The sequence below is a fragment of the Lineus longissimus genome, chromosome 13, assembly GCF_910592395.1.
Source record: "Lineus longissimus chromosome 13, tnLinLong1.2, whole genome shotgun sequence".
NCBI lineage: Eukaryota > Metazoa > Nemertea > Pilidiophora > Heteronemertea > Lineidae > Lineus > Lineus longissimus.
Genome location: NC_088320.1, coordinates 3,038,372 through 3,049,199, shown reverse-complemented (window position 1 = coordinate 3,049,199; position 10,828 = coordinate 3,038,372). Strand labels below are relative to the sequence as shown.

Here is a 10,828-nt window from a genome sequence, read left to right as displayed (position 1 = left end):
CGCATTTTCTAGTTCATTTATTTGACCATTTTCGTGCTAATGAAAAAGATGTCATCATAGTCGACTGCTAGTACAGTTAATTTAATTTAATTTATTCGTGTAAAATACATGTACAATATTAAAATTAACATAACAAGACATTTACAACCAATATGCAACTTGATAAAATGTACATGTACTACACAGGTAACCATGTAGGTCGAGACCTATGGCACCTGGAGAAAAGCAGGGATCGTCGGGATGCAGGCGGCATGCGCACCAACTAGGTAGGCCGACATTTTGCACAGCGGCAGAAAGTGACGAAGGTGCACATGTCATCAACATCCATACAATCCAACCTGTTGACATATAAAACATTTATTGAAGGTTTAAAAGTGTCCTTTTTTAAAATACGTATTTGAGCAGGGAGACTGTTCCAAAGTTTGGGTGTCCGAACCCAGAATGACGCACCGAACGCTTCCGAGTGGAATCTCGGCTGCCCCAGTCGTAAACCGTCACCCCTTTTAAGAGCCTGTTGACATCCGCATCTTCCATCTTGGTTACAAGGGTTCTATCCTTCCTGGCTTTGGTTGGACGTTGTCTCAACTGGGTATTTTTCCGATCCGTTCCACCAATTACATACTCCATGTAGACGCTGACGAGAGGTCATGATGGCCCTGGTTCGATACCCATTGTCGGTGTGAGACTTTAGGCAGGAATCTTTAACATTTATATGCATTTAAACACCACCCACCTGTTGAATGGCCTAAGCAGCGCTTCTTAGTTCTACTTAAGTCCGTACGCTCTTGAATACCATTCTCGAAAACCAAGAGTCAGTCGTATCATGATCCTCCTCCTCACGCAGTCGGCGTTAGTGCCGAGTGTTACACTGAAGTTCAGGATGGACTACGGACTACACGAGCAGGGCGGAGAAAAGAACAAGTACAAGACACTCCACTGGCTGGAGCTTGAGAAACCTTTTTAGGAACTCAAACTAATAAATTATTTTGCCAAGCGTTGCATGACGAAACGCACAGACTGTCAAATCCAATAAGTGCGTATCTCCAGATGTCAAAATGACAAATTTAATTTGGATGGGAAATTTCCCAAACGGCCTCTGCCACTCGGTATGTCGCAATTTGTGACGTCACTGGTGACCGTCGTTTGTCAATAATTGATTAGGCTTAGCAGATGATCCTTCTCCCTGCTACTGACTGGGCTGGACTGTCAAAGATGTAGGAACAGTTTGGTTCCATTTTGCAAAGCACCACGTAAGTTACATTTGATCTTTGTTAATAACTTGCTTACAGGTACGTCACATGGGGCGACTTCATTGAACAATTCGGTAACTTTGAACGCCCCGCTCCCCCAACCAGATTGTTGTGATAAGACACACTTGTAGCCGGGTGTTCACAGTCGCCCCGTGTGACGGTTTCAGCTTTGCAGTTCCTACTGCCACTTAAAATGGGGTCATCCCCGGGTTTTATGTTCCCCTATCCCAAACATGCAAATTTTATTATTTGTTATTTGTACAGAGAAGTATCTGCTATATGGAAAATAACAGGGGATGTTGGGCCTTGGTTACAGACAGAGGCTAATGTAACCCTACACCAAACGCATCTCCCCTCGAAAGGAGGAGTAGCAGAAATTGCCGGGCCTGCACTACCAAATTGAGTGTGGCACCCAAATACGTATCAAAGTTTTAATGCGCATTCAATTCGGTTAAAAACTCCAGTGTGACCACAGCATAATGAGACACCATCGACGAGAGGGTGATGATTGCAAATCAATAATTATTTATTAGGAAGTGACTACTTGGCAAGCCCGGCTTACCAAACAGCGACTTTTTCTTGTCCTGAATGGAGAGCCGAACTCATTAAGTCTCCAGCTCGCCAAACAGGGTAGATTTTTTACCTGTTTGGCAAGCCCGGCTGGCCGAACAGGGTGGCTTTTTAGTGCTGTTTAGCAAGCGGCTCTCCAAACAGGACAAAAAAAGATGCCTGTTCGGCGAGCGGCTTGCCAAATAGACCCGGCCATCAATATATTATCACCAGCTGGAGATACTTGTGCTGACTCCAATAATGTTAATGATAATTACTGATGTAGGCCTATACCCGGGGCAGTAGTGTGTGCAGTTTAATACCAGTGTGGTACTTATATGTGAGTGAGCGTTTCCTCAGGCATATCGAATGGTTGTTTTTGCGATAGTGGTCGCCTTTCATGGGGCAACAATACGGAAACACTGGCCTATGGGAAACACTGGCAGATGTTACACAGGTAGTGACCTTTGGTATACATATTCGGATGGTGTGGTCGTCGTCACTCCTCTGACATATTGAACATCGCTTTTAAACCTCCGGAACTAATTTAAGGATGAATCTCATACACGTGTATATCAGAGTAAAAGGCATACGCAGCTAGCAGGCACTCAGAAAGGTGAGTAGCCCGAGAAGTACATAGGCCTAATGGGTCAGTATCTGTGACATACATTCTAACAGGCCTAGCTATTCATAACTGGGTCGTGTGTCTTCTTGTAGACCGAGACTTGCAGATAGCTAGCAGTCACTGCTAGTATATATTTCTACCATACCGTAGGCCTAGTCGCTAGCATTAGTAGGACAGGATATGAAAGTACGGTACCTGGTTTATAGCGTTCTCGATAATTGCTGGTCTTCTGGGGCCCGGCTTTGAGGCCTAGCTTGACGAAGCACGGCCGATCGCCGGAGGAGGTCCGTGGATGGGTACAGGCCGCTGTACACGGTCAATCATTTTCATCAAACTTTTTCATCAATCTTTTTGGTCAAATTTGTATGTAGAGGGTCCCGCCATACACGGTCAATCATTTTCATCCAATCATTCACAAAATGGCTCCCGTGCAGTCAAGACTGCTTGTGGCCGTTGCTGCGTCAGCTGCCGTTGCTGCTATGGCAATAGCCATGGCCGCATTGAAGAAGAAACGACGACGACGACGCCGATATTTGACACGGCCATGGATCCTTCGAAGAGCATCCAAAGGGGCATATGCCATGCTAAACGAGGAGCTTAGGCTGGAAGACCCCGCTTCTTACAAAAACTATCTGCGTATGGATGAAGAGATATTTGCTGATCGTTAAGAAAGAGCAGCTTCTGGAACCACCATACGGTTGGCTTGTGCACATCCTTTGCCGCAGCACCACTTCTTTTGGTCTTGTTTATCTTCTCCATTTCCCTAGCAAAGTTGCTACGTAGCCCGTTCATTTTTTTCTTCACGTCATCAACCTTGCAGTCACTCTTTTCCTTGCAGACATCCTCAAGTACCTCTTGGTAGGCCAGTTCCTTCTTAACGCGATTGTGGTACAGGGCATCTTTGGTGTTGTATGGGATTGGGTGGGCCCTATACGACTCTATCATGATTTCCACTGCCCTCTGCGTCCAGCCCATGTTGTCGTCTATGAGAGGCAAACTGTGGAATCTAGGCCTTGCATTACAAACCCGTCAAATTGCATAACCACCGTCATCATAAAGGAGGAATGGACGATCATTGATTTCGGTGAACCCACGAACAATTCAATTCAATAGGGTTAATTGTTCAATAAATATCCATGCCCGCTGTACACGGTCAAATTTTATCAATTCGTCATTCAAAAATAGGACCGGCTCTATTCCATCAATCTTTGATTGATGGAAAATATTTCATCCAATTTCCCACCATACACGATCAATCTTTTCGGTCAAATTTTTTTCATCCAATTTTGAGGGATCGTGTACAGCGGGCATTAGTGCTTGCACCCGGAACCAAGTCAAGTTTTTACCTGCTGAGCAGGTCGTCTAAAATTAGTATTGAACTCGGGTACGAGTACATGTATGCCTATCCCATATCAGGAGGTCAAACAATTGGATAGGCGTTCATGTCGTCGTTTCGGGGGATTTGCGGAAACTCCCTATTAACTCCTCGCCCATGACAACCGTATCTTTTGTCTATCATTACATTGTTTAACATCTCATATAGATACTTCACTTAGCAGCCCAGGATGAAAAGATGTCGAGCATTCGTATCGGGATCTGTTTTATTGCAATCAAATGACGTCATCACCGTCCCTCCCCTGATATGGCCTGTTGGGTTATTCTACACACTGACGTAACCTTCAAATCAATATCATTATTGTCCCCTTACCTACCTATCAAGTTAACATTTTACCGATAACCTGTGCAGAATGTTGTGTGTTTACATATAATGATATTTGGTCTACGTAGTATATGGTAGGCGCTTAAACTTGGTAGGTCGGATTTACCTCTCTTTCTCTCGAACTAGATATGTTGCGCTTTGCGATTGCTGTTTCTTCTAACTAGCACTTTAAAGCTCACAATTTCAACGAAAGTGACATTGTCACTTTCAGACGAAAGAAGCATTAACCCACGAGCCAGTCGTCATGACCTCCACTCACGAACACCCAGCCAAAAACGGACCTGTGCCTCTCATCAGTCCCCACCTTAAGGAATACGGCGCCGCACACAACATCCTCTTCAATGAGAAAATAAAAAATCTGATTGCATCGGGGAGGAAAATCTACCACCTTGGCTTCGGACAATCGCCATTCCCGCTCTATGAGGGTGCAGTGGAGGCGCTGAAGGAATTCGCCGCGGAAAAGTCATATCTTCCAACTGAGGGTGAGCCATGAATGCCTTGCTTAATGTCATCTTCTTGGCTACCCTTGTCTTCCCTCTTTTTCCTTCCGGTCTGGACGGCCGTTTCTCCATGTCGTAATCAAAACTGACATGGGCATAGGGGCATAAGGGTTGACCATAGGCACAACCATTCTGGCTATATCTTGAAATCCAAAGGAGTGCCAATTTCAAGATGGAGGGTTTTAAATGACCATCACTTCATTTTGAAGGAGTTCTGATTGCTTAAGGATTTCAAGTTCCAGCCAGACGATGGTGGTACATATGGTCAACGCTTAATACTTCCTGTCCCATAAACCAGCCAGACGTCACAATTCCTCCATTTTCTAGCCAGCCCTATATATCTTTTGGTTAGACTTACCAACAATGAATTTTACTGGATGCAGCCTGTACGTCGACCGGAGGCACCGCACAGAACTGTCCATACCGTTGTTACTCATCCCGCGTGGTTAATCTGAAGCGGTGCGTCACAAAGTGATGTACCCGCCAACTACCCGCCTGGGAAGTTCCTACAACTTTCGCTAATAGAATTACCGCTAATGGGTTGCATTGATGAAAAGCTCCACGCAAACCAGACCAAAGGATGATGATGCATGGGGACAGTTTCTGTTTCCCCGATGGTACTTATATCGTCATCTGATACTCGTACTGTTCTGGGATAGGTATTTGCAAGGTCATCTCAGTCCAGCATTCGACAAGAGAAAAGAAATTATGAAAATTAAAATCTAGAATGTTTTAAATATCATCAAAACGGAGATTTTCTTTTGGTTTTAAATCGGCTGTCATGTTTTCTCTCCAGGTATTCCATCGTTGAGGAAGGCTATCTGCAGCTTTCACAAAAAGTACGATGACTTTGATTTCGATCCCAGTCAAGTCGTCGTTGGCCCCGGATCCAAGGAACTCATCTTCTTGTTGGTCAGTGTATTCAACGGAGGTGAGTCGAGAATATAAAACGAAAGGTCTATCCTCACATAAACATTTATAAACAGTTATACAGTAACTCTTGGCTCGATAACACATGTGGAAACCATACATAGGCCGATCTTGCCTAGCCGATAAAGCCAACCGCAAAAAATCTGGTATTCAGAGCCCTTATCCATCCAGAGATCTTCGTAAAACAATGATGGTATCTTTTCAGATGTGTTGCTATTGGCACCAACGTGGCCAACGTACAAACCGCAGGTACAGCTGGGACACAAGCGGGACATCATCATAGACACTGGGGCTGAGAACGGCTGGAAGATTACACCACGACTCATTGAAAAGGTATTAAATACGTTCTCAAGTAACGTATTGGAGAGCTTTTGACGTTTTCAATTTGTGTATAAACATTTGGACTGGTAATGGCCGATTTCTGTTTCAAGTCACATACTCTCCTTTTCAGGCTGTGAAAGAAAATGACCTCCACCCAAACCGAATGCTGATTCTTTGCAACCCGGACAACCCAAGTAAGCAACGATTGATGAAAATGAGAAATGTTGATTGGCACAAATTAACTGGCTGCGTAGAAAGCACCTTAGCGAATGGACTCGTAGCACCAGTGTGGCGTTCTTGAGTGTTTTCGTTTCTGTCTCATTTGCTATTCGTTGTTGCCGTCGCAAGTCCCTACAACAAGGCGGTTTGTGGCAAATTTTACTTCCACAAACGACATCATTCTGCTGAATGGTGAAATGAGGTCGAAAGAGAATCGAGTTAATTTGATGCAGGAACAGAACCTTCATGAAATATTTTATTGGAAGTGACTATTTGGCAAGCCCGGCTTACCAAACAGCGACTTTTTCTTGTCCTGAATGGAGAGCCGAACTCATTAATATTAAAGTAAAGTCTCCAGCTCGCCAAACAGGGTAGATTTTTTGCCTGTTTGGCAAGCCCGGCTGGCCGAACAGGGTGGCTTTTTAGTTCTGTTTGGCAAGCGGCTCTCCGAACAGGACAAAAAAAGATGCCTGTTCGGCGAGCGGCTTGCCTAATAGACCCGGCCAATATTATTTCCCTTGCATGTTAACAATATCGCATGACCCCCGGTTAATGACAAACATTTAGTTCATTTCTATCAATGAAATATTCATTTGATTATAAATTTATTCTATCAAGGGATGAATTACAGAGACAAGCAACTGATGAGTCATAGTACCAGCCATTAGCCCCCCCCCCACATCTTCCATTAACCATATAAGCGCATATAGGGTCCATTAAAATTGTCGGGCTATTTACAGATTGCTGAGTAAAATGTTTGAATGGCATCAATATCTGTTAGTCCATAGAGCTAGCGCAACCTTCGAATTATGTATTAATTTTCGGTTGAGATAGATTTTTCAGTTTTTCACCCTTATGCTTTTTTCTGCAGCGGGTGTCAGCTACACAAAGGAAGACTTCGAAGCATTGGCGTAAGTTAGATAGTCCTTAGAAGTCTTGTCTGTCGAGAATACGTTTAGGAGGCTTTGATAATCAGGTTCATCTAGACAATCTATACATTAATGAGTAATAAACTCGCCATACCTTTTATCATTATCTTCATCTACGCGTGCGTCCAGATAATCAGAGCGCCTCAGCAGAAAATGCCATTGAAAAGTTTTCTTTTATTGCAGCGTTGCATTTCGAAAACACAACATTCTTGTGTTGAGTGATGAAATTTACGCCCGGCTCCACCACACTCAGGACCATGTCTCGATGGCCACAGTAAGTTGTCCACTCGTACGAAGATTTGCCCAATCCATTTCGTAAGCCATGATTGCTCATTTCTATCATGAAGCCAACTCGCTTTCTTGGTATTGTGAAAAATGCATCCTGTTTTTAAAGCGGATTCAATACACTTAGCGCAGCCATCTTGTAACGAGCACGTTTATCATTGATTTCCTGTTTCACTTGCTTGGTGATATAAGGTCGGAAGATAATTGAGTGCCATTGTTTTTTCAGTTCTATCCAGAAGGGACCATTCTGAGTACTGGGATGTCAAAGTGGGCAAGTGCTGGGGGTTGGAGGGTAGGTTGCAATGATTATTATTTTTCTTCATCCGTACTAGTAAAGATCACTCGTCAAGTAACAAATGAACGCACGATCGTCGCCAAGTGGTCCTCGGTCTGCGAGGAGCCGTTTGCGTTGCTGATTTTACCCGAGTGCACGCCTTGATGTTGTTCCTTGGCTTTCTTAGGGTGTTGAGAGCTATCATGCATTCAACTTACTCCGTAGTGCTTGAGATCCTCACCGCTGTGTGACATGTAAGCTCCAGATGCATAGCATGAATTTATTTTGTTTTCCAGATGGGGTACCATATATTTCCGCAAGAATTAGATGTTATAAAAAATGCTGTTAAAAGTGCTGGAAGTCATACTTATTCCTGTTGTCCTGCACCAATGCAGTACGCCATTGCTAAGGTACGTACCGTGCGCTGTTAATCTTGACTTAGTCCAGTGTGCCACCGGACCTGCGTTTGCCCGAGTTACACCTCCAAAAATGCTGTGCAGTATCCCTGTCATACAGCTTTTAAAACGTTTAGAACTTTTAAATCGTTTCCATCCGAAAATTATCACAATACTAATTTCTTGTTTTCTTTTGCTTGGTGTCATTACAGATGCTATCAGAGGAAAAGGGCGTTGAAGATTTCATACGACACACCGCAAAAATCATGGCGGTCGCGGCTAATTTTGTGCACCGGTAGGTGGGAAATAGTTACTACATGTATTAAGGGAGGGAGGGAGGAAGGAAGGAAATAATAACGTGCCGCCGACTTGGCAGTTTTTCGTCCACACATGGGCCCAGTTGTACCATATTTGGCGATTATGGATCATGCGGATCCCTTTCAAAAGTAATACCTTCAACTTGGGGGCCATCGCCTGCCGTTATGGAACATTATTTTGACGAGAAGAATCTTGCGTTGAAACCCGTTGGATTCCAGTTCATGAGTGCCATTAAGTCCCGAAAGGAGGAACTATATATTTCTGAGATTGCTAAATTATCATTTGTAGTACTGTCATACACTGTCTTGTTACAGAGAACTGACATCTGTTGGAGTAAAGGTCGTGAAGCCAGGTGGAGCATATTACATGTTCCCCGATTTTGAGGTCATCCGGCCCGCCCTGAACAAGAGGGGGCTGACGACTGGTGAGGAAATGACTGCCGCCATGTTGGAGGAGGCTTCCGTAGCTGTAGGTATATTTGCTTTGAATTAAGTTGGTATTGGCACTACCATAAACGGAAGGTCGTTTGTTCGTCTCATCCACTAACCTTTCTTAAACAGCTGTACACTAGATTAGATTAGATGGGGCCAAGAGAACGTCATCATTGCCGTCCACTCTTCAAGACTGGGTGGTTCCATAAACCCTTAACGCAGCAAGACGTCAACAAAGCAACGCTTTCACTACCATTTGACCCGCGGTATATGGGTCTAATTGTTCTAAATCTGCCCGCAAATGAGAGACTTGACCTTTTCTATATCTCTAATTCTCTCTCTGTACAGCTGATGGCGGGTGGACCAGCCTTCATCCGACCCCTTGAGGAGCTCACCGTACGACTGTGTTTCGTCAACTTCGATGGTGCGGAAGCTCTTCGGGTCAGTCGAAATTTAGGGCTGGAGAAAGAACTGAACGACGAGTTTCTGAAGCTGTACTGTACTCAACTTTATGACGGGATAAAGGTAAATGGTGATTTATCTTTTTTCATTGACCTCACACTTTAAGTAATGAGTTTTTACGATACCTAAAGTGACAAGCTGATTTAGAACCTCGGTCTTATGATGTACACTCCATACGCCTCTCCGACAAGCCATGGACTTGATAGTGGCTGTAAGTTTGTCATGTCCCATCTATGACATGGACATTATACGTATAACATAACCATCTGTCTTACTTTCCAGGCACTGAGTAGCTGGGTACTGGCACAACTCAGGACGGTGTAATGACGTGGGAATGATCTTATCGGGTAGTCTCTCCTATGAGAAAGATGGAAGTAAAAACCACCGGCCTGCATCACATAATTATTATTCAAATAAGGCAAAAGCTCAAATCTGAGTCAAATGTTGATGAACATCATTATGGACGTATGTTGTGTTAAAATCATACACTCACTTGGCGTTTTGACTATATTCGGAACAGGTGGTAGAACTCTAATTTAAAGTTGTATTTATTGGTAGCTAGTTCATTTATTCTCGTCAGTAACTGAAAAAAATGTTCAATGCGTTTTACTCGATCCACTCACCAATAACATCCCAAGCCCGACAATAACCGATTTGTACTATCGCCTCGATGGGTAGAGTCGAAACAGCCGAACACAATAGTAGGCCTTTCACAGCCATAAAAGGGGTGGGATATCTATTCAAGAGTTAAGAACGTAATCGTCATAAATAGTCGTGACTCTACAGCGGAAGAAACGAAGACAAGATATCCCACCGCTTTTATGGCTGCGAAAGGCATACAATCATGTCCGGTTGTTTAGGCTCGACCCATCGAGGCGGGAGTAGAAATCGGGTATTGTCGGGCTTGGGATCTTATTGGTGAGTGGATCCAGTATGTTGTTCGAAAATTCTAATTATATGAAAGGTCTCAAATCATATCCGTGTTATTTTCTTTCCTCCGGTAACTATGTGCTACGAAGCATACTCAGATCTCAATGATAGTCGCAATACGCACTTCACGCCGGTTAACATTCCAAGCACGATATGGTTCTTTTTCGATTACAACCGCGAGAGGGGGAGCTCGAATCGAAGGTGTAGTGGTCAGACGTGGTGACCATGGAAGACGACTGAAAACTGAGCTGACTATTTTGGTACCCCTTTAGGAGCATTTTCATCAACTGATCCGTCTCGACTACGACCATAAGGGATGTAATGACAAGTAAAGTCAAACTGGTAATAAACAACGCCGCTTCTTTATTCGTTTGATACTTTGTTAAGATCCTGCTTCGCTACAGAAAACAAACGCGATCGCTTCGGTGTAGAAAGAGCTGTATGTGTACATTATCTACATACAATTAAAGGGACTATATGATATAGAATTATGTTGCATTGCCGCCACCGGAGAATACGCGTGGCCTCATGGGTACTTGATAGTTCAGATCAACCTCTAGAGTGTTTGACGAAACATTATTGAGGGCGCATACTGCACCAGAGTCTAGTTTTATTTTCCTAATTGGCGCGGAAGCAGAAGATGGGTCTAATTTTAGAATAGGTATGGTGCGGTGCTTTGCCAAACCATTT

At 43.8% G+C, this 10,828-nt stretch overlaps 1 protein-coding gene across 3 annotated transcripts; it reads left to right on the top strand.

The window, feature by feature from the left end:
- The first annotated feature begins 1,165 nt into the window (after nucleotides 1–1,165).
- LOC135497843 (aspartate aminotransferase-like) lies at nucleotides 1,166–10,183 on the top strand. 3 transcript variants are annotated; one of them, XM_064787793.1, is made up of 13 exons: nucleotides 1,166–1,250; nucleotides 4,356–4,626; nucleotides 5,441–5,575; nucleotides 5,780–5,907; nucleotides 6,026–6,089; nucleotides 6,986–7,025; nucleotides 7,227–7,317; nucleotides 7,555–7,620; nucleotides 7,899–8,012; nucleotides 8,210–8,292; nucleotides 8,630–8,783; nucleotides 9,095–9,271; nucleotides 9,491–10,183. In XM_064787793.1, the coding sequence occupies exons 2-13, from the start codon at nucleotides 4,389–4,391 to the stop codon at nucleotides 9,530–9,532; spliced, it is 1,332 nt and encodes a 443-aa protein (XP_064643863.1). In that variant the 5' UTR covers nucleotides 1,166–1,250; nucleotides 4,356–4,388; the 3' UTR covers nucleotides 9,533–10,183. The 3 variants fall into 3 exon arrangements, with proteins under 3 accessions (XP_064643863.1, XP_064643862.1, XP_064643864.1); XM_064787792.1 differs by lacking the exon at nucleotides 1,166–1,250 and adding an exon at nucleotides 2,154–2,415; XM_064787794.1 differs by lacking the exon at nucleotides 1,166–1,250 and adding an exon at nucleotides 3,911–4,235.
- The last annotated feature ends 645 nt before the right edge of the window (nucleotides 10,184–10,828 follow it).

Coding starts and splice junctions, on each gene's coding strand:
- LOC135497843 (XM_064787793.1), top strand. CDS start 4,389: ATGACCTCCACTCACGAACACCCAGCCAAAAACGGACCTGTGCCTCTC. Junction 5,908..6,025: donor CACCACGACTCATTGAAAAG/GTATTAAATACG, acceptor TCTCCTTTTCAG/GCTGTGAAAGAAAATGACCT. Junction 9,272..9,490: donor AACTTTATGACGGGATAAAG/GTAAATGGTGAT, acceptor CTTACTTTCCAG/GCACTGAGTAGCTGGGTACT.